General features: G+C 48.6%; 1 protein-coding gene across 1 annotated transcript in view; it reads left to right on the forward strand.

The window, feature by feature from the left end:
• mst1rb (macrophage stimulating 1 receptor b) overlaps window positions 1-23,599 on the forward strand; it is a 173,931-nt gene that overhangs the window by 60,026 nt on the left and 90,306 nt on the right. The window contains exons 3-5 of the mRNA XM_072472923.1: window positions 289-456; window positions 11,151-11,267; window positions 14,542-14,712. Coding sequence (XP_072329024.1) covers window positions 289-456; window positions 11,151-11,267; window positions 14,542-14,712 — 456 coding nt within the window. The remainder of the gene's footprint in view (window positions 1-288; window positions 457-11,150; window positions 11,268-14,541; window positions 14,713-23,599) is intronic.

A 23,599-nucleotide genomic window follows, 5' to 3' on the forward strand; every position in this document is an offset into this window, starting at 1 on the left:
TCTCTGTATATTGTCTAAGAAAATGATACAGGTTGAAGTCTTAATCCCTCACAGTTTCTAAATGCTTACGTTGCTATTACTACTGCTTCAGACATTCACAACCAACCCCCACAGGCTAACCTCTGACACGAAGCAATGCCACTCGAGATATGTTGCTCTTCCCAACCTCTGGTGCAATTTTGCTCACATTCTGCCAGATGAGTTTTATTATCCCTTCTGCAGCAGCTTGATACACGATTATTTCTGCAATTACAATGATCTACCTTTGCTTTCTCTTCCCTTTTTCAGAAAATGAGAGAGTGTTGGGAAAAACCAACCAAGACGTCGCAAGCCCTCAGTCGCATCGATAGATTTGATGGAGCGCTGGATAATACTAAGCTAACGTCCATCATTGTATCTGTAATAGGAAATTTCACCGTGGGCCACCTTGGAACAGCAGATGGAAGAATTTTACAGGTAAAAGATGTTTTGACAGCAAGGGCCGGGACTCCATCTTGGTCCTGTACTGTGGGTTAACTCCCTACTTCTGGTTTGGAGGCTTTCTCTGAGTATCAACAACTCAAGTCTGCCAAATTATTGTTTGCACACAGCACGTTTATTCAGCATTCCAAAATTTGCACTCAATAAGAATTAACTCGCGTATCCAGGTGGGCAAGGCCGCTTGGGTTTGCCGAGAGTCGGAATGGAGCGAGTGACCAGTTCTTTCTTTCTGGTCTCCAAGTGGTTGGTCAGACTGCTTTGTCTTGAGCACAATTTATTTTACCCTGCTCTGTGCATCCTGCCTGCCTGGATAATCTGAAGCTACCTCCTCAAGGCTGTGATTGGTCAACTATCTGTTGACAGACGTCACAGGTGCCCTACGTCCGTCAAAGATGGTCGACCCTCTCATCTGCCTGGTCATCCCCTCGGTTATTGGCAGCATGATCAGGTTTTGTCCACCTGGCATATCTAGTTCCATGTTCTTCAGATCATGCATGATGATAACGAGACATTGACTTGTCTCCACCAACTTCTCGGTCTCCAAGCAAACAAGCCCATGTGGGGCTCCAGTTACAAATTCTTTGATAATTTCAGCAATATTTTGACCGCCATGTAGTTCCCAAACATTCCCTTCCTTTTTGCAAGAGCACAATTACACCACATTCCAGACCTGACACCCCCCCTTCTTCACCTTCTAGACACTTGCTCAGGGCACTTAGTCAGGGCGGCACGGTCGCACAGTGGTTAGCACTGTTGCTTCACAGCGCCAGGGTCCCAGGTTTGATTCCCACTTGGGTCACTGTCTGTGCGGAGTCTGCACGTTCTCCCTGTGCCTGTGTGGGTTTCCTTCGGGTGCTCCGGTTTCCTCCCACAAATCCCGAAAGACGTGCTTGTCAGGTGAATTGGACATTCTGAATTCCCCCTCTGTGTACCCAAACAGGCGCCGGAGTGTGGCGACTCGGGACTTTTCACAGTAACTTCATTGCAGTGTTAATGTAAGCCTACTTGTGACACTAATATTATTATTATTTATGTACACCATTTCCTCCTCACCAGTTACATACAGGTTCACGAGTTGGATTGGGGTGGGTGGGTTACAATACCTCTGATCATTGGTGCTGGATTAGGACAATAGCTGTACTCTTTATCTGAAAGGATGCAGCCTCCTCTCACCCCACCTCTCTTTTATTTTCGATGGCAGAGTTCTCTTGCTAACGTGACTTCCTTTGCTGCGAGATTAAATCGCTCCAACACTGTCGGCTACAACGTTTACAAATAAAATGTAACCAGCAGTCGAAGGTGGCCCACGGCCGCAGCTTTGGCTAGGCAGGCCGTGTAGGCCTCAAAGTCAGCCTGGATCACTGACCCCTGCCCTCCACGGTCTTGCCTCAGGAGGCTGCCTCAGGTGGCTGGCTTACTCATAGAATTTACAATGCAGAAGGGAGGCCATTCGGCTCATCGAGTCTGCACCAGCTCTTGGAAAGAGCACCCCACTTAAGCCCACACCTCCCTATCCTCGTATACCAGTAACCCCACCTTAGCTAAGGGCAATTTAACGTGGCCAGTCCACCTAACCTGCACATGTTTGGACTGTGGGAGGAAACCGGAGCACCCGGAGGAAACCCACGCAGACATGGGGAGAACGTGCAGATTCCGCACAGACAGTGACCCAAGCCGGGAATTGAACCTGGAACCCTGGAGCTGTGAGGCAACTGTGCTAACCATTATGCTACCGTGCTGCCCGCTGGGAGTGGGGTGCACAAGTTGACTGTGAATTTTCAGTTGGCCTTTTGTACAAGGATACAAGAAGTAGGAGCAGGAATAGGCTTTATGGCCCATCGAGCCGATGCTGGCATTTGGTAAGAACTGACTGTGGCCTCAACGCCCCCCCCCATAACCCTTTACTCCCTTGTCAATTAAAAATCTCTTGACTCAACCTTAAATATATTCAGTGACGATTTTTAAATTGTGTCGCTGAATTCTAGATTCCTTCACAAGAGGAAACATCCTCCCAGCTGCCACCCTGTAGAACCTTTCAGGATATTGTACGTTTCAGTAAGATCACCCCTTATTCTTTTGGGTACAGGCCCAATCTACTCAAATTTTCCTCATAAGCTAACCCCTTCTTTCAGGAACCAGTCACATGAACTGCTTTGAATACAATTATATCCTTTCTTGGGTAAGGAGATCAGGGGCAAAATTTTCCGGAAACGGCGCGATGTCCGCCGACTGGCGCCCAAAACGGCGCAAATCAGACGGGCATCGCGCCGCCCCAAAGGTGCGGAATGCTCCGCATCTTTGGGGGCCGAGCCCCAACCTTAAGGGGCTAGGTCGGCGCCGGACGAATTTCCGCCCCGCCAGCTGGCGGAAAAGGCCTTTGGTGCCCCGCCAGCTGGCACAGAAATGACATCTCCGGGCGGCGCATGCGCGGGAGCGTCAGTGGCCGCTGACAGCATTCCCACGCATGCGCAGTGGAGGGAGTCTCTTCTGTCTCCGCCATGGTGGAGACCGTGGCGGAGGCGGAAGGGAAAGAGTGCCCCCACGGTACAGGCCCGCCCGCGGATCGGTGGGCCCCGATCGCGGGCCAGGCCACCGTGGGGGCACCCCCCGGGGCCAGATCGCCCTGGACCAGGACCCCGGCCCACGCCAGGACCCCGGAGCCCGCCCGCGCCGCCTTGTCCCGCCAGTGAGGTAGGTGGTTTAATTTACGCCGGCGGGACAGGCATTTTAGCGGCGGGACTTCGGCCCATCCGGGCCGGAGAATCGCACGGGGTGGGGCCCGCCAACCGGCGCGGCGCGATTCCCGCCCCCGCCGAATCTCCGGTGCCGGAGACTTCGGCAACCGGCGGGGGCAGGATTCACGCCAGCCCTCGGCGATTCTCCGACCCGGCGGGGGGGGGTCGGAGAATTTCGCCCCAGAATTGTACACAGTACGCCAGACGCAGTCTCTGTAAGTCCCTGTACTGTAAGCCCTAGGTGGCAAGTTAATCCCCTTCATTTGCGACACGTATCCATGCTGACTCTTCAGTGCAACACTGAGGACATGCTGCACTGTCAGAGGTGCCATCTTGTTGACGTAGCGCTAAATCAAGGCACTCTCAGCTGGACACAGAACCTTTGCCACTATTTCGAGAAAAGGTAAGGCATCCCTCCCCACCATCATTGTAATATCTATCCCTCACTGGATTAAAATAAAAACTATGGATGATCCAGTTATTTACATGCTGTTTGTGGGAGCTAGCTGGGAGCAAGTTGGCTGTTGACAACAGTGAATGCACTTGATAAGTATTTAATTGGATGTAAAATTGCTTTGAAACTTTCGGAAGTCGTGAAAGGTGCTATGTAAGTGATAAAAATATTTCTTTGTTAACCCAGCAGAATCTTTGCAACAATCTGGTAGTTCCATGATTGGTCTTGTTCAGTGTGAGCTGACCAGGTTTATTCGATTTAGTTGTATAAATTGCTGTCATGGGGTCTAAACACCTGACCTGTAGGTTGCTGCCGGCACCATAGCAGCACCCTTATTGGTACTGATTAGATAATGGAAAGTTTTGACATTGCAAAGTGGTTTTGTGAGCATTGGCTGAACGAGAAGTGCAAAGTGTTTTTCAGTGTTTACTCTCCATGTGGGAGTTTGTCAATTTCGTAGTTCAAGCAGAACAATAACAATCTTTGGGATTTAGTTATTCCATGCTATGTTTTCGGATTCTTATCCCCGCTATTTTCATGCCCGCCCATTTGCCCTGCTTTAATGGAGAAAGTCGAGACTGAACTTTGTCACTGGGGGAGTTTGGGCATCAATAGACCTGCGCACTTCGCTGACTGGGCAGCGCCTGTGATGAAGCCGGATAAGATAGTTTGTCTCTGCAGAGACTATAAATCGACGGCGAACATGGCTTTGAGATTCGACCGTTATCTTTTACCTCGAATTAAGGATCTTGATTGGGCAACACAGTGGTTGGCCCTGCTGCCTCATGTCGATGAGGTCCCAGGTTCGAATCCTGGCTCTGGGTCACTGTCCGTGTGGAGTTTGCACGTTCTCCCCGTGTTTGCGTGGGTTTCGCCCCCACAACCCAAAGATGAAATGGAAATGAAATTTGCTTATTGTCACAAGTAGGCTTCAAATGAAGTTACTGTGAAAAGCCCCTCGTCGCCACATTCCGGCGCCTGTTCGGGGAGCCTGGGACGGGAATTGCTACTGGCCTGCCTTAGTCTGCTTTCAAAGCCAGTGATTTAGCCCTGTGCCAAACCAGCCCCGCAGATCGGTGGATTGGCCACGCCAAATTAACCCTTCATCGGAAAAAATGAATTGGGTACTCTAAGGTTATATAAAAAAAAACAAGGATCATGATGCTCCATTGGCCCGTGGCTGTACATTTATGAAATTGGACATGAGCAACACTTATCTACAGCTGCAGCTCGGCAAATCATCACGGAAGTACGTCATGATCAATACGCACAGGGACTCTAGGAGTACAACAGGTTCCCGTTTGGAGTATCCTCGGCGTGCGCAGTCTTTCAGCGCGTCATGGCGAATATCCTGCCCGGATTGCCGTGCGTTGCGGTTTACTTCGATGACGTGTTAGTCACGGGGACCATGGAACAATAAGGTTTGCAGAACCTCGAGGTGGGGCTGAAGGTTTTTTCAGAGAATGGGGTCCATCTGCGCCGCGCGAAGTGCGTGTTCCACGTGAAAGAAGTTGTATATTTGGGGTATCGGGTGGACCAAGACGGCCTGCATCCGTCTGCCGAGAAAGTGAGCGCCATCAAAATGGCCCCCACCCTACAAGGTGCCACTGAGCTTTGCTCTTTTCTTGGAATGGTCAATTATTATGGCAGGTTCAACCCGAATTTGGCCACCATGCTGGCCCCCTTCACCTGCTCCTCAAGAAGCACCAGCCTTGGGAATAGAGCAAGGCCCATGATGAGGCGTTTAAGAAGGTGAAAGGGCAGTTCTACTCTTTAAGGGTGTTGACACATTTCGACCCTTTGAAACCTTTATTCGTCACTTGTGATGCATTACCGTCTGGGGCAGGGGCAGTCCTGTCTCATCGGGTCAACGATGGCCATAAACGGCGATTGCCTTTGCCTCCCGGACGCTGGCTATGGCTGAGAAAAATATGTTCAGATCGAGAAAGAAGGCTGCCGGCAGTATTTGGTGTAGAGTGGTTTCATCAGTGGCCGCCATTTCTTTATCATCACGGATCCGTTGCAGGGCCTCTTCTGTGAAGACAAGGCGACCTGTCGATAGCTTTTGCAAGGAGTCAATGCTGAGCCATGTTATTGGCTGCTTCTGAATACCCTTTCGAGCACCGCACAGGATTGCGGAAGCCAGTGTGTGGAGCCGCCTTCCAAATCCGCAGACCCCCCTACGGCGGATGAAGTGATTGCTGTCCTGAATTTCATGGCCTCCTTTCCCGTCACTGCATTGTGCATTCGTGACTGAACGCAAACCGACCCCACCCTGACCAAGGTGCGGCATCCGGTGCTCTAAGGTGGCCAACACAGACGGCTACCAGGGGAGTTGAAGGCTCTCTCCTCAAAGTTCTTGGAGCTGACCATGGAAGATGGTATCCTCCTGAAGGACATGAGGGTTGTTGTTCCAGCGAAGGGCCAGGCAATTGTATATTGCAGGACCTTCACAACGGACACCTCGGACTGTCCAAAATGAAGATGCTGGTGAGAAGCTTCGTCTGGTGGCCGAGTTTGGACACAGATATCGAGTCGTTGGCCCAACATGCTCAATGTGTCAAGAGCACCAGAAGCCCCCGCGACGGCATCCCCACATCCTTGGGAGTGGCCGGGGGCGCCCTTGTGCTCGCGTACGCACCAATTTCACCGGTCCATTCCTGGGTTCAATGTTTCTCGTCCTGGTGGACACCCTCTTGAAATGGCTGGAGGTCCACAAGATGGCGACGATCACATCCAGGGCGACTATCGAGCAATTGCACATTTCTATTCCACCCACAGGATCATGAGGTGCTCGTAACAGATAATGGGGCCTCTTTGACCAGCGAAGAATTTGCTGCTTTTGTGAAAGTCAAAGGGATTCGGCATGCCCGCACTGCCCCATACTATCCGGCACCGAATGGCTTGGCAGCAAGAGCCGCGCTGATGGTTAACCGGGGACTAAAGAAACAGCCAATGGGCTCGGTGGACACCGCACGTGGTGACTGGGGTGGCCCCCGCTGATATGTTATTGGGTCGTAGGTATTGCACCCGACTGAGTTTGATTCTCCTAGACATTGGTGCAAAGGTGCACCGTAACCAAGATTTGCAAGGGCGTTGCCCAGTTTGACAGCGACCTCTTCAACACATCACACCTGACGACGCGGTGGTCATTCGTAGCTTCAACAACTGTGCTCGCTGGCTCTCTGGGATTGTCACCCATCAAACCAGGCCAGTCTCTTACCAAGTTTAGGTCCGGGGGCAGCTAATGAGACAGCATTTCATAGATTACCATAGAATTTACAGTGCAGAAAGAGGCCATTCGGTCCATCGAGTCTGCACCGGCTCTTGGAAAGAGCACCCTACCCAAGGTCAACACCTCCACCCTATCCCCACAACCCAGCAACCCCACCCAACACTAAGGGCAATTTTGGATACTGAGCAATTGAACATGGCCAATCCACCTAACCTGCACATCTTTGGACTGTGGAAGGAAACCGGAGCACCCGGAGGAAACCCACGCAGACACAGGGAGAACGTGCGGACTCCGCACAGACAGTGACCCAAGCTGGGAATCGACCCTGGGACTGTGGAGCTGCGAAGCAACAGTGCTGGGGCCGGTGCAAACTCGATGGGCCGAATGGCCTCCTTCAGCACTGTAAATTCTATGATTGCACTTTTCTAATGACTGTATTGTACCAGCCGACACATCATCGCGATCGGCCTCGGGGCATTTTGAACAGCAACCGAAATGGAATCAGACGGCAAATCCATTGCTTAAATTTGTCAGTGGTATATTTCAGCCCTGCAAATGTGTATAACTGTGCGGTGTTTACTGGGATGTGCCTATCTTTGGGAATGTACACACAAAATGGATTGCAGTGTTTCTCGCCCCACCGCCCGAAGAGTTGGCGGGTTGCCAGCTGCCTCACAGCCATTGAAGGGCAGGCCGACGGCATAGTGGTTAGCACTGCTGCCTCACAGCGCCAGGGACAAGGGTTCAATTCCGGCCTCGGGTGACTATCTGTGTGGAGTTTGCAGTTTCTCCCCGTGTCGGCGTGGGTTTCCTCCGGGTGCTCCGGTTTCCCCCCCAGGGTTTAACTCAGTTGACTGGACAGCTGGTTCGTGATGCAGAGCGATGCCAACAGCGCGGGTTCAATTCACGTACTGCCTGAGGTTATTCGTGAAGGCACCACCCTCTCAACCTTGCCCCTCACCTGAGGTGTGACGGCCCTGATTTGTTATGTTGTAGGTATAACATAAGCGGCTTCCTTGTGGTGCACTTGACAAAGGAAGGTTCAGACGTGGAGATAACTTCAACACGTTTATCAAACTATTTACACTTCTATTACTCGGGTTTGACACTACTGCTAATCCTACTATAGCTACCCAGACTGACTAACCAGTTGCTGCAATCCACGTGGTGGGTCTAATATTGAATCAACCCTGTGTCTGTACTCACTGACTGTCTCCACTGGAAAGAGGCAGATCATGTGTGTGGTGTCCTTTATATACGGGTTGGTGTAATGCCCCCCCCGTGGTTGTGTCACCTCCATGTGTATCGTGAGTGTCCATTGGTCCTGTCCTATCTAACTGATCTATTGGTTGAGTGTGTGATGTCTTTGGTGCTCCCTCTAGTGTCTAGCCAGCCTACATGCATTTACATTGATGCACATCACCACAGGCCCTCCAGTCAAATAACCACCAGCCAGCCCTCCCCCTCAAAGGGGAGAACAACCTGTGGTCATTTGTGACAATGGTGATTTTACTTTACATAACTGCTCCAGTCTGGTGCCAGTACTGTAAGATATTTGCTACACTGTTTTGATCCAAATTCTGACAGGACACTGTCAAAATTAGAGTTAGATAAAGGTGGAACTACATGTATTTGGTTCCAGTTGAGTCCCAAATTGGGAAGAAATTAAACATTACGAATCCCGTGCATTATGTGATCGTTTTGAAGAGAATACATTCCTTCGCTGGTCGACCAATTGTAGTGTCCAGTGTATTTGTAAAATTATCTGTGTATAATTAGCGTAAGACCTTAAGACGTGGGAGCAGAGGTAGGCCATTCGGCCCATCGAGTCTGCTCCGCCATTCAATGAGATGACTGATCTGATATAGTCGTCAACTCCACTTTCCCGCCTTATCCCAATGACCCTTGATTCCCTTACTGTTGAAAAATATTTAAAAACAAAAGAAGTTGCAACAAAACCAGTATTTGGTGAGCTTGCATTTCAGTGTCATGTGTGATCGCTTAGCTTTTCATCGAGGAATTGATAAAATTCTTGATGGATAAACCTTTTTGGATGTTTTGTTTCAGTTGCCTTTTCTGTATAAACTGCGTGACTTGCGTTACGTCTGATTTGCCAAGAAAAAGTATTAACGCCATTAAGTGGTCTGCATTTTGGCAACTTTTAAAATCGTTTGTGAGAAATCTTTTGCCCCTGACCTCTCACTTTGAATTCTGTGTTGAAATTTCTGCACAAATTCCTTAAGGGAATGGAGCTTTAGAACCAAAGGCTTGTTTACTTTGCAGGAATTGAGTGACGTACATCGAATACCTCATTTCTCCTGCTGTAAATCTGTTTCCTTTACCCTGGACTAAAACAGCTCTTTCTCTTTTGCTGAGGTCAGTGTGCTTGTACAAGGGAGCACTTACTGACGGAGCTCTTCCTTGACATGCAGTTTGCCAGTAAAAAGAAGCACTAATTTCCCAAACTGTTTTGATTTTGCAAAAGATCACCTGATGGAACCTTTTCATTTGCTTCTGACGACGCTATTCCTCTCGTGTTTTTAATTCCTTTGCGTCCAAGGAAATTAATGTTAGAGGGGAGTTCACTACCGTGTTCCAATCACAATATTGAAAGTACAGCCATCAGACTTATGAAAACATGTTTGTGAGAGAATTGCAGATCATTGGAACCCCTCAAAGCATCCGGTACAGAAAGGGCGGCACGGTGGCGCAGTGGTTAGCACTGCTGCTTCATGGTGCTGAGGACCCGGGTTCGATCCCGGCCCAGGGTCACTGTCCGTGTGGAGGCCCCGGAGCCCGCCCGCGCCGCCTTGTCCCGCCGGTAAGGTAGGTGGTTTAATCTACGCCGGCGGGACAGGCATTTTAGCGGCGGGACTTCGGCCCATCCGGGCGGAGAATTGCGGGGGGGGGGGGGGGGCCCGCCAACTGGTGCGGCGCGATTCCCGCCCCCGCCGAATATCCGGTGCCGGAGAATTCGGCAACCGGCGGGGGCGGGATTCACGCCAGCCCCCGGCGATTCTCCGACCCGGTGGGGGGTTGGAGAATCTCGCTCAGGGAGAATGTGCAAACTCCACACGGGCAGTGACCCGGGGCCGGGATCGAACCTTGGACCTCGGCGCCGTGAGGCAGCAGTGCTAACCACAGCGCCACATGCCATTTGAAATCTTGCCGGCGCAAATCCTGTTATGATCCTGTGGCAAAGCTTTACAGCCATAACAGGATTTGCACCAACTGCGACTATTGTTGATTTGTCATTAAAAACCCATCTGGTTCGCTAATACCCTTCAGGGCAGGATTCTGCCCTCCTTACCTGTCCTGACCTACATGTGACTCCAGACCCATAGCCATGTGGTTGACTCTTGTGGCCTAGCATGCGACTCAGTTCCAGGGGAATGGGTGATGGGCAACATTGTCTTGTCGATGATGTCGTCATCCATGAAAAAATAAACCAAAACCACAATGTGGAGTAATACAGCTCCACTCCACAGGGGGAGGCAGCGGTGCAGTGGTAATGTCACTGGATGAGTAATCGAGAGGCCCAGGCAAATGCTGTGGGGGTGCGGCAGCTGGTGGAATTTAAATCCAATTAATAAATATGGAATTAAAAGCTACTCTCAGTAATGGTAACCATGAGGTTATCATTGATTGCTGGAAGAACCCATCTGGTTTTCTTTACGGCAGGAAATCTGCCATCCTTACCTGGTCTGGCCTACATGTGACTCCAGACCCACAGCAATGTGGTTGGCTCTTAACTACGCTCTGAAATGGCCCAGCAAGTCACTCAGCTCAAGAACAATTAGGAATTGGGCAACAAATGCTGACCAAGCAAAGATGCCCACATCCCGTGAAAGAATAAGAAAAATGTTCTGATGTGCCACTTCAACTTTCTAAAGGTGCACAACAGTGGTTCTCAAGGGGGAAAAGTCCTCAGGAAGATGAATACTTTGAAATACTTAGTGTACTTGGAATTTGCAGCTGTAACTGAAGGACACCTCAGTCACGAAAACCCCCCCAAACTAAATGCATGCAATACCCTATTAATAAGGGCAACGAGTATAAGAGCCAGAAAGATTATATTAAACTTGTATGAAACCTTGGTCTGGCCTCAACTGGAGTACTGTGCCCAATTCTGAGTGCAACACTTCAGGAAGGATGCAGAAAAGAACGGTTCCCGGGATAAGGAACTTGCTGGGCTTTGATTCCTGAGTTTCATCAGCTCACTCAATGATCTCCTTTCCATTTGTAGGTGATTATTCAAAGATCTTTTAAGCCACATGCAAATTTCAGCTTGAGTGGCTCAGATCCCGTTTCCAGGAAGGTTGCGCGTTTGAAAGATTCCTTGCTGTTTGTTACTGGAAAAAAGGTAAGAGTTGAACGAGGGGAGTTTGCTTTTATTCGATTTGGGCTGAATGGAACACTAAACCAATCATATCACCAAAATAGCCAACCTTCCATTCCTGAGCTGCTGCTTTACATTCAAAACGTTACACAAGATTGCCCATGTTTGCTTTTTCAGAAAGCTTACAGTTTTGCTTTGCAGCTATTATTGAGGATATAGACCACTGCAAAAATTAATTTAATGGCTTAAAACATCTGTATGTAACTGGCTTGGGATGAACAGATGCATGGGAACACCACCACCTGCAAGTTTCCCTCCTGACTTGGAAATATATCACTGTTTCTTCAGTGTTCACTGTCGTTGGGTCAATACCTTGGCATCACAGCAGTGTGGGTGTACCTATACCCAACGGTTCACCACCACCTTCTCAAGCACTTTAAAAAAAATAATAAATGGATCATGGGATGTGGCTGGGCCACCTAAAGTTCCCTTGAACAGAGTGGATTGTTCGGCCATTTCATAGAATATACAATGCAGAAAGAGGCCATTCGGCTCATCGAGTCTACGCTGGCCCTTAGAAAGAGCACCCTACTTAAGCCCACACCTCCACCCTATCCTCGTAAGCCCACCGAAACGTTTTTGACACTAAGGTAATCATAGAATTTACAGTGCAGAAGGAGGCCATTCGGCCCATCGAGTCTGCACCGGCTCTTGGAAAGAGCACCCTACCCAAGGTCAACACCTCCACCCTATCCCCATAACCCAGTAACCCCACCCAACACTAAGGGCAACTTTGGACACTAAGGGCAATTTATCATGGCCAATCCACCTAACCCGCACATCTTTGGACTGTGGGAGGAAACCGGAGCACCCGGAGGAAACCCACGCACGCACAGGGAGGATGTGCAGACTCCGCACAGACAGTGACCCAAGCCTGAATCGAACCTGGGACCCTGGAGCTGTGAAGCAATTATGCTATCCACAATGCTACCGTGCTGCCCTAAGGGCAATTTAACATGGCCAATCCACCTAACCTGCACATCTTTGGACTGTGGGAGGAAACCGGAGCACCCGGAGGAAACCCACGCAGACAGGGGGGAGAAGACTCCACACAGTTAGTGACCCAACCCGGGAATTGAACCTGGGATCTGGACAGTGCTAACCACTGTGCTACCGTGACTACATTGCTGTGGGCCAGGCAAATGTTCGTCCCTGAAGGGAGGTTAGTGAACCAGATGGATTTTTACAACAACTTCATGGTCATCATTAGACTGTTAATTCCATATTTGTATTGAATTCAAATTTTACCATCTGACATTGTGTGATTCGAACCCAGGTCCCCAGAGCATTACCCCCGATTACTCATCCCGCGACAATACCAGCATGCCACTGCCTCCCCAGGATTAAGAATGGGCAACAAATGCTAGCCTTGCCAGTGATGTTCACATCCAATGACTGAATATATTGGAAAAATCTCTCGGTTTATATATTTTAAAGTTGCCTGCAGAGAATTGTTTCTTACATCCTATGGAAGGATAGCTGAGCTGAAAACAGACCAGGGGGAATAAGAAAGGAATTCATTAGCTAATGCGCTGTAATACAATATTGGTGCAATAGCATCCTGTGACCTTTCATTGACTTGTTCCCAAATCTCTTAAATCTAACAAAAATTGAAGTGTATTGTGAAATGTTGCTGCTGACAAATGCCATGTGCGTGGGACAGACGTTAGCATGAAATTCTTGCCAGGTAGTGTCGGAGTTCCCCCGAGATGTCTTTAACTGAATGCAATGCTCCCCTGCCCATGGAATCTGAATTGGGTCCAGGCCGCCTATTTAATCCCGAGCTGAACTTTTAAAGCTGCTGTGGGAGAATGTGGTGCACTGGTAATAATACTGGGCTAGTAATCCAGAGGATCAGACCAATGCCCTGGGGGCACAGGTTCCAGTGCCACCATGATAGTGACTGGGACAACTGGCATTGATTGTTGTAAAATCCCATCTGATGCGGTCTAATGTTTCGAGTCTGGACTCCAGACTCCAAACATTAGCTCCCTTCTCTCTCCACAGATGCTGTCGGATTGTCCGGCATTTTCTCTTTTTCCTTCTTCTCACATTTTTGACTCCTCCGATGTTTTGAACCAAAATTCCTGTCCACATGTTTGAATCCCTTTGAGGCACCCCTCCCCTATCTCTGTAACCTTCTTAGTCCTGCCGGTCAACTCTCTCACCAATTCACTGTTTCCAAACTCTGCCCTCTTGTACACTCATCTTCCCTCCGCACCTCAATTGGTGGCCATATTGTGGTGTTCTTTGTGGTTCAGATCCTAGGATGGTTGGCGTAATGTTCACAAAGACCGCAACTAGATTTTGCATGAAACAAAGCTAAAGATTTATTTACATTACTTAATTGAATTCGACCTCTTACTTCTATATATTAAATAATTGACAATTAATATACAATCTACACTCATCTACCACTAATTTATACAGTAATAGAATAACTATGATCTGCTCTCACTCACACTATCTTTCCTACAGTCAGTTCTCTAGCCTTCTCCTCAACACTCTCCCAGAAGATGTCTTATATATGTCTGCATCTAGCTCCCTCTAGTAGTTGATTCGGACATAACATTAACCCTTACAGTTCGGTACATTTCTCATAATGACACCCATATCTCCAGATTTCTAAGCCCCACGGTCAGGAATTCCTTCCAGATGCCCCCTCTGCTTCCCCACATCCCTTCTCCTCCTTTAACTCTCTTCCAAAGGCCACCTTTCTCACCATATTTGCTACACTCTCCGATTATCTCCTTCGGTTCAGCATTCATTTTTTTTCTGTCTGTGAAATTCCCTGGAACAGTTTTGACAGTAAAGGGTGCTTAAGTAAATGCAAATTTGTGTTCTTGTTGCCACGCACACTAATTACCATCCCCCCCTCCCTCTTTTAGGGATAACGCTACTGATCTGTTGATCTAGAATCTCGAAAAAGGGCTGGTATTTCTGCTGATAAAATATCTCTGAACTAACAATAACTGAACAACACGTGGAGATCAAAACTGATCAGCCAGCTCTAAGTTCATTACTTCATATTGTGGAGATTAACATGGGCTGGAATATATTTCAGGGATGTAATACAATCAGTGCATTCAAATATTATCTCCCCCTCTCCTTGTCCCATCCTACACCAAAACACTGTCTTGTGCATTATGACATTGTGACTAAATTCAGGATTTGTTCCCTGGAGAGTGCTTTGTAACATTCTACAAAGAAATATGTGGATTTTTTTTTTGGCTTTCAGGTGACCAAAGTGCCAATCGATGGACCAGGCTGTCATCACTTCCTCACCTGCAAATCTTGCCAGATAGCACCGTCCTTTATGAGGTGTGGTTGGTGTGAGGGATCGTGTACTCAGCAGCAGGAATGTCAGAAAAAGTGGTTACCGGATACCTGTGCACCAGTTATTGTTGAAGTATGTTTCTAAAAATGTACAACTGTTTTCTTTTTCTGAACAAAATTAGGCTTTGCTGATGAATCAGCAAGTTATCCAGGCCACACCACTCATTGTCAATTGGTACGGTCTTTCCGCCTCTCAGTCAGGAGGGCGGAAGCCCCAAGTGCCACTCCAAAGAATAGAGCACCCAATCTGGGCTCCGCGCAGTGTTTCATTGCCTGTCAAGTGTTTTGGGGTGACTGGTGGTGGTGAAAGGCACGCAGTCAGTGCAATTTTTTAAATTATAAATTTAGAGTACCAATTCTTTTTTTTTCCAATTAAGGGGTAATTTAGTGTGGCCAATCCACCTAACCTGCACATCTTTGGGTTGTGGGGGTGAAATGCACGCAGACATAAGAATAATAATCGCTGATTGCCACAAGTAGGCTTCAGTGAAGTTACTGTGAAAAGCCCCTAGTCGCCACATTCCGGCGCCTGTTCGGGGAGGCTGGTACGGGAATTGAACCCGCGCTGCTGCCTTGTTCTGCATTACAAGCCAGCTGTTTAGCCCACTGTGCTAAACCAGCCCCATGGGGAGAACGTGCAAACTCCACACGGACAGCGACCCGGGGTGAGGATTCGAACCCGAGTCCTCAGTGCCGCAGTCCCAGTGCTATCCACTGCGCCACATGCCGCCCGTCAGTGCAATTTTTTAATGAGACGAGAGCGCTACTGCACTGTAGCAGTTCTGTGATTCTGCTGAATTGTAAGAGGTGCCATCTTATAGATCGGAGGTGAAACTGACCTCCCACCTGCTCTCTTAGACGCACGTAAAACAACCCGTGGCATTATTTGAAGAAGGGCACAGAGTTCTCAAAGTGTCCTATGCTCAACGTTTACCCTTCAACCTACTCTAGAACAACCCAACTGCTCATTTATTTAATTGCTGTTTGTCAAAGATGCAGAAATTGTGGCAAATCCTGTAACATTTCCAATTGGCTGAAAAGCACTTTAGGACTGTGCGAACAACACTACACAAATACAAGCCTGTCTTTCTTCCTCTCTTTTTTGTTTCTCTTTTCTTTTTCGTTCTCCCTTTCTTTTCTTTTTTTCTCTCTGTCTTTTCCTTTTCCTTTCATTCTCTCTTTCTCCCTTTCTCTCTTTCTTTCTCTAGCTAGCGTTAATCTCTGCCGGGTTAGCAGTCCAAGTGCTAGAGTTGGCCTGGATCCCCAGAGATGAAGGAAAGATGGCTAAGATGCCCACTTGCAAATCCTGCTGGAATTGTTTATGTCTTCACGCTGGATATGATCGATTTGTACTTGCTGTGATGCCACCCATTGTTGAGCGACACGATGACACTCTCTGCCAATGCTCACACTTGAAAGGAAACGTGGGAGGTGTTCTGCAATACTGATCAGTAAAGAGGGTGGTGTTGGGAAGAACTGGCAATCACCAAATATATTTAAGAGGGTTAAGAAGAAACGCTATTAATCAAAGGTTGATGTGAATAGAGCTTGTTTCCTGCAGCATAAATTTGCACGTTACTTAAAGTGCATTGTCTAACGTTCCAATTGCTCTCCTAAATAGAGCTGGAGAATCTGATGGGACTGGAATTGATAAATCCCCTGGGCCTGTGGGCCTGATGATCTACATCCCAGTGGACTAAAGGTGGTGGCCATGGAAGTAGTGGATGCGTTGGTTGTCATCTTCCACAATTCTGTAGATTCTGGAACTTTCCCAACAATTTGGAGAGCGGCAAATGTAACGCCACTACTTAAAAAAGGAGGGAGGGTGAAAACAGGGGGCGGGATTCTCCATTGCGAGCTTGCTCCGCTATCGCTGCGAGCCAAATCTCTCGCTCACTGCAATGGGACCTGAGAATTCCACTGCCATTAACGGACGGAGAATCCCACCCCTTATTTCTAATGTATGTTAATACAAATATAAATCCCGTCAAACTGCCTTTATTTTCCTAACACTGCACTGTGAGTGTGCTTCTCCAGAGGGACTGCAGCAGTTCAAGTAGATGGCCACCACCTTCACAAGGACAATTAGACGTCGGAAATAAATGCTGGCTTAGCCAGCATATCCACATCCTGTGAAAGAGTTAAAAAAAACCTAGTACTCCGATTGAGAAGGTACAGAAATTGCCTGACCAATTTTGCTGATGCAAAGTTTACACCTACCTAGCACTATCCTTTCTGCAATGAACAACGGTCTCCGGGGTCCTGGCGGGGCGTGGGACGATCTGGCCCCGGGGGGGTGCCCCCACGGTGGCCTGGCCCGCGATCGGGGCCCACCGATCCGCGGGCGGGCCTGTGCCATGAGGGCACTCTTTTCCCTCCGCGTCGGCCATAGCCTCCGCAAAGGCCGACGCGCGGAGGTGACCCCCCCCCCCCTGCGCATGCGCGGGGATGACGTCATCGCAGCCGATGACGCTCCCGCGCATGCGCGGACTTCCGCCGCCCGGTGTAGTCCCTTCGGCCCTGGCTGGCAGGGTGCCAAAGGCCTTCCATGCCAGCCGGTGGGACGGCAACCATTCCGGCGCGGGCCTAGCCCCTAAAGGTGATGGCTTGGCCCCTAAATGTATTGAGAAATCCGCACCTTTGGGGCGGCCCGACGCCAGAGTGGTTCACGCCACTCCATCCCGCCGGGACCCCCTGCCCCGCCGGGTAGGGGAGAATCCCGCCCAGAGAGTTACAGACCGGTTAGCCTAACATCAGGAGGAGGGAACATGCAAGAATGGGCAGCACGGTAGCATAGTGGTTAGCACAGTTGCTTCACAGCTTCAGGGCCCCAGGTTCGATTCCCGGCTTGGGTCACTGTCTGTGCGGAGTCTGCACGTTCTCCCCGTGTGTGCGTGGGTTTCCTCCGGATGCTCCGGTTTCCTCCCACAGTCCAAAGATGTGGAGGTTAGGTGGATTGGTGATGATAAATTGCCCTTAGTGTCCAAAAAAGGTAAGGTGGGGTTACGGGTGGAGGGGAGGGCTTAAGTGGGGTGTTCTTTCCTAAGAGCCGGTGCAGACTCGATGGGCCAAATGGCCTCCTTTTGCGCTATAAATTCTATGAATCTATGAACTAAGAATCTATTATAAAGGATGTGACAACAGGACATTTACAAAGTATCAACAGGATTAGATAAGGTCAGCATGGACATATGGAAAGGAAATCATGGTTGACAAACCTAAGGGCGGCCTGTGGCGCTGTGGTTAGCACTGGGACTACAGCGCTGAGGACCCGGGTTCGAATCCTGGCCCTGGGTCACTGTCCATGTGGAGTTCGCACATTCTCCCTGTGTTTGCGTGGGTTTCACCCCACAACCCAAAGATATGCTGGTTAGGTGGATCGGCCACACTAAATTGCCCCTTAATTGAAAAATAAATAAATAATTGGGTACTCTAAATTAAAAGAAAAAAAAATGGTTGACAAACCTACTTTTTGAACACATAACTAGTAGAATAGATAAGGGAGAACCAGTGGATGTGATGTATTTGGATTTTCAGACAGCTTTTGGTGAAGACCCACACAATTTTTATTAAAGTTTTAACATTTTATACACTGTACACTCATTAAGGGTAAATTCGACGGTTACAGTTTACACCCCCCCCCCCCTTTTGCTGTTTCAGGATTCTTTCCTCGGACCTTTACTTTACCATGGGTAGTTGTCTGGTGTTTATGTGTGGGCGGTGCCCTCATTTTCCCTCCCCTCCTGTCGCTTGGCCTCCCCTCTCTTCTTCTCCCCCCTCTCTATCCTGTTGTCAGCCTGCCTTTGAGGGTTCTCTTTCTTGTGGCCTTGTGTTGGGACCTCTGGTCAACATGTCGGCCATTTTCCAGCCTCCCCCTTGTTGATTCCCCTGGTCTCCTCCCCCCCCGCCCCCCCCACCCAATAACTCAATGAGGTACTTCCACTTGACTCTGTCGACGGCCTTTTCTGCATCCAGGGAGACGGTCACCTCTGGTGTTCTCTCTCTGGAAGGGGTCAGTATCACGTTCGGCAGCCGTCTGATGTTCACAGTTAGCTGTCTATCCTTACTAAAGTCTGCCTGGTCCTCGCAGTTCTTCAGTCTCTTAGCCAGGACTTTCGCGAGTATTTTTGATTCCACCTTGAGCAACAAAATGGGTCACATTCTGCTGGGTCTTTGTCTTTTTGGGTATCAGCAATATGGTGGCCTGTGTTAGCGTTGGAGGCAGGGTGCCCCTTGCTAGCGAGTCTGCGAACATCTCCCACAGGTGAGGCCGAGTGCCGGCGCGAATTGTTTGTAAAGGTCCGCTGGGAACCCGTTGGGTCCCGGCGCCTTCCCACCTGCATGGAGTTGATGCTCTCCATGATCTCTCCCAGTGGTATTGGTGCTTCCAGCTCCCTCCGTCGATCGTCCCCCATGACTGGCATGTCCAGTCCATCGAGGAACCGTTTCACCCCCGTTGGGGGACTCGGAGGTGTACATTTCCCGGGAGAATGCCTTGAATGCTTTGTTGACCATTTTTGATTCGGTTGCCAGCCTGCCTCTGCTGTCCTTTACCTGAGCTATTTCTTTTGTGACTGCCTGCTTTCTCAGCTGGTGAGCCAGCAGGCGGCTAGCCTTGTTTCCACGCTCATAAAATGTCCCCAGTCTCTGGTGGAGTTGGTGCACTGCTTTCCTGATGGATAGCAGTTTAAAGTCCATTGGTAGTTTTTTCCTCTCCGCCAGACGCTCTATGGTCAGGGCCTTGGAGTGCCGTCTCGACCTCCAGGATGGAGTCGATCAGTTGCTGCCCAGCCGCCCTCTCTTCCTTGCTTCTGCGCACCTTGTAGGCAATAATTTCTCGCCTAACTTCTCTCCTAAAGGGCAGCACGGTAGCACAGTGGTTAGCACTGTGGCTTCACAGCGCCAGGGTCCTAGGTTTGATTCCTGGCTTGGATCACTGTCAGTGCGGAGACTGCACGTTCTCCCCGTGTCTGCATGGGTTTCCTCCGGGTGCTCCGGTTTCCTTCCACAAGTCCCGAAAGACGTGCTATTAGGTAATTTGGACATTCTGAATTCTTCCTCCGTATACCCGAACAGGCGCCGGAGTGTGGTGACGAGGGGCTTTTAACAGTAACTTCATTGCAGTGTTAATGTAAGTCTACTTGTGACAAGAAAGATTGTTTTTTTAACAATCATCTCCTTCAGTGCCCCCCAGAAGGTGGAAGGTGAGACTTCCCCATTCCGGTTGTTTGGAACATACTTGCCTTTGGTCTGTGATGTTTTCTGACAGAAGACCTTGTCTGCCAACCTTGTGACCTTTTGTCCAACCTCCATGAACACCACCCTCTTGCTTATCAAAATAGCTACCCCCCTAGCCCTCGTCCCGTAGCAGGAATGGTAGGTCTGTAGCACCCAGCCCTTCCTTACCCGCAGTGACTAGCAGGGTCCCGCAGGGATCAGTGCTTGGGCTGGATTCTCTGGTCCCCCAGTCGTGTGTTCTTTGACGGCACGCTGCTCGCTGTTGGTGGATTCTCTAGTCTCACTGCTTGTCGATGGGATTTCCCATTGAGGCCAGGATGAGGTTTCACTGTCGATAGGAAAAGAGGATCCCAACGGCTAGAGAATTCCAACCAATATATGTTCATGATTTGGGCGAGCGAAGTTTAATAAGGACCCGGGGAGTCCACAATGAGTAAAATAAGAAACAAAGGGCTGGATTTTTCTACCCCGCCCACCGCAAGATCGCCACGGGTGGGACGCGGATCATGTAAAGGTTCATTGACCTCGGCTGGGACATTCCAGTCGCTGAGCAGGCGCCCAGAGAATCCCGCCCAAAGTTTTTTTACACAAACAATATCGGGAGATCTCTACCCGGTTTCTCTCTGGTTGGTGCATTACTGGCTGGCCTTTTACACATTGGTCAATTGAGATACCCCGCCCCTAACAGGCGAGCTCATACTCCGCAAGGATCGCGGGGTAGATAAGCAATCCTACCCCGTAGGTCCTTTGTGGGATATTACAGGAGCCAAGTATAATATTTCCAGGTTTGCTGACAACAAAACATGTTGGAATGTGAGTGACGAGGAGGCTGTTCAGAGGTTTAAAGGTGATTTAGACCAAGTTGAGTGAGTGGGCAAATATATGGCATGTGCAGTACAACAGGGATCGATATGACGTTATCCACTTTGGTAGGAAAAACAGAATGGCAGAGTATCATTGAAATGGTAATAGATTGGCAAATGCTGAGGTACAAAGGGACCTGGGTATCTTTGTACACTGGTCACTGAAAGCAAGCATGTAGGTAAAGCAAGCAGTTAGGAAGACAAATGGTATGTTGGCCTTCATTGCAAGAGGACTTGAGTACAGGAGCCAAGATATCTTCCTGCAGCTGTACAGGGCCTTGGTGAGACTACAGCTGGTGTTTTTTGTGTGTAGTTTTGGTCTCCTTATCTAAGAAAGGATGTACACAGAGTGCAGCAAAGGTTCACCAGACTGATTCCTGGGATGGCGGGATTGGCGTAAGAGGAGTCGACTAGGCCTGTATTCACTGGAGTTTAGAAGAATGAGAGGGGATCTCATTGAAATGTATAAAATTCTGGCAGGACTGAACAGACTGGATGCAGGGATGTTGTTTCCGCTGACTGAGGGAGGGTTTAGAACAAGGGGTCACAGCTTCAGGATATGGGGCAGGCCTTTATTCAGAGGGTGGTGTACCTGAGGAATTTGCTACCACAGAAGGCTGTGGAGGCCATGTCACTGAATATATTTAAGAAGGAAATGGGTAGATTTCTAGACACTAAAGGTATCAAGTGGTGTGGGGAGGGTGTGGGAGTATGGTGCTGAGATTGAGTATCATTTATGATCATACTGAATGGCGGAGAAGACATTTTTCTATGTTTCTAATTCGAGTTTGATTTAGATTAAGGTTTGTCTCAACTCTAGGTATAAGTGGTCAGTTTAATTACTTGCTTATAAGACCATAAGATATAGGAGCAGAATTAGGCCATTCGGCCCATCGAGTCTGCTCCGCCATTCAATCATGGCTGATATTTTTCTCATCCCCATTCTCCTGCCTTCTCCCCATAACCCCTGATCCCCTTACTGATCAAGAACCTAATAACCTGTGACAAACTGTTTTAGCTTGTCTTAAGCATAGGCATTCACCTATTTTTTTCTGATTGTGGTTAGATGCTTGCTATTTCCAAATGGACTTTGCGTTTTGTTTGCTGAAAATTGGACTTTAAACCTTTCGAGATTGTGTAGTAGCTCAGATTCTATAAAGTGCTAGTCCACTGAGATTTTACTTTGTGGTTTGCTATGTCTCCGTTCTCACCAGCGAGGTGAACCTAATGAGATAAGGTGGTAGGAGCTCATTAAATTTCACACTTCGAAACCTTACAAGTCTGAAACTGTGTGTCTCGCTTCGAAAAAAACAAAACCAGAACGCTGGAATTGTTGTGAATTGGAAATTACAGAAATACTAGGGGGAAAAAAATGCCAGTTTCGCTCTATTACAGCTAACGGTATATATTTACAGGTTACGGCCAGTCAAGCTGCAATCCTGTAACTAGTCTACCAATTATCTACAGTTCTGTTTGGATCAACAGTGAATGAATGAAATGAATGAAAATCGCTTATTGTCACAAGTAGGCTTCAATGAAGTTATTGTGAAAAGCCCCTAGTCGCCACATTCCGGCGCCTGTTCGGGGAGGCTGGTACGGGAATTGAACCATGCTGCTGGCCTGCCTTGGTCTGCTTTCAAAGCCAGCGATTTAGCCCAGTGTGCTAAACCAGCCCCATATGTGTGCTAAACCAGTGTCATATAAAAAAAAAAATCAGAGTACAGAGGAAGGGTATTTATCCCATGCCTCTTCCTCCATTGATGACCATGGACGTCTACTGGTTTGGTCCACGATAATGCTTGGCAAAGAACATAGCTGACCAGGAAACTTGCCATCAAGTGATAATCAACCTGTCTGGCCACGTAATGCACGCACCTTCCATGCCCATCTGGTCCTGAAGTGGGACTTGAGCCTAGAGCTTCTGGGCCAGAGGTAAGGACGGTACTGCTGTGCCAGATGACCTGCGAGCCCTCCGAAAGAGCTATCGATTTTGACTCGCTGCCCTTCCCTTTCTTCAAAGCCGTACAAATTTTGTCCTGGCATTTATCTGATTTTCTTTTGAAAATTGTTACTAAATCTGCTTCCACTGCCCTTCCAGGCAAATCATTCCTGTAAAAACTCGCTGTGTTTTTAAAAAAAAATCCTTCATCACCCTTCTGGTTCAATCACCTTAAATCTGTGTCCTTGGTTGTCGATTGTTCTGCTATTCAAAACAAGTTTTCCTAATTTACTTTGTCAAATCCTCTCATGGGTTTGAATATTTAATCTCCCATTCTAAAAACATTCCTCTGTGCCCTCTCTCAGGTCGCAACTTCTGAATTGAATTTGGTTTATTGTCACGTGTACCAAGGTACAGTTCTGGTATTGTTCTGCGTGCAGTCTAAACAGATCGTTCCATACATGACAAAAAAAAGGACAAAAATAAATACAAAATGTAAATACATGGACACAGGCATCGGGTGTAGTACTACACAGTCGAGGAGATGTGTGAAGAGATCAGTTCAGTCCACGAAAGGGTCATTCGAGAGTCTGGTAACAGTGGGGAAGAAGCTGGTTTTGAACCTGTTGGTGCGTGTTCTCAGACTTTCGTATCTCCTCCCCTTTGGAAGATGTTGGAAGAGAGAATAACCCGGGTGGGAGGGGTCTTTGATTATGCTGCCCGTTTTCCCAAGGCAGTGGGAGGTGTAGACAGAGTCAATGGATGGGAGGCATGTTTCCGTGATGGACTGGGCTGCGATCACGACTCCCTGTAGTTTATTACGGTCTTGGGCCAGATGCAGCCAGATAGGATGCATCTGTAAAAATTGGTAAGATTCAATGTGGACATGCCGAATTTCCTTAGTTCCCTGAGGAAGTCTA

The sequence above is a fragment of the Scyliorhinus torazame genome, chromosome 13 (assembly GCF_047496885.1).
Source record: "Scyliorhinus torazame isolate Kashiwa2021f chromosome 13, sScyTor2.1, whole genome shotgun sequence".
NCBI classification, from domain to species: Eukaryota; Metazoa; Chordata; class Chondrichthyes; order Carcharhiniformes; family Scyliorhinidae; genus Scyliorhinus; species Scyliorhinus torazame.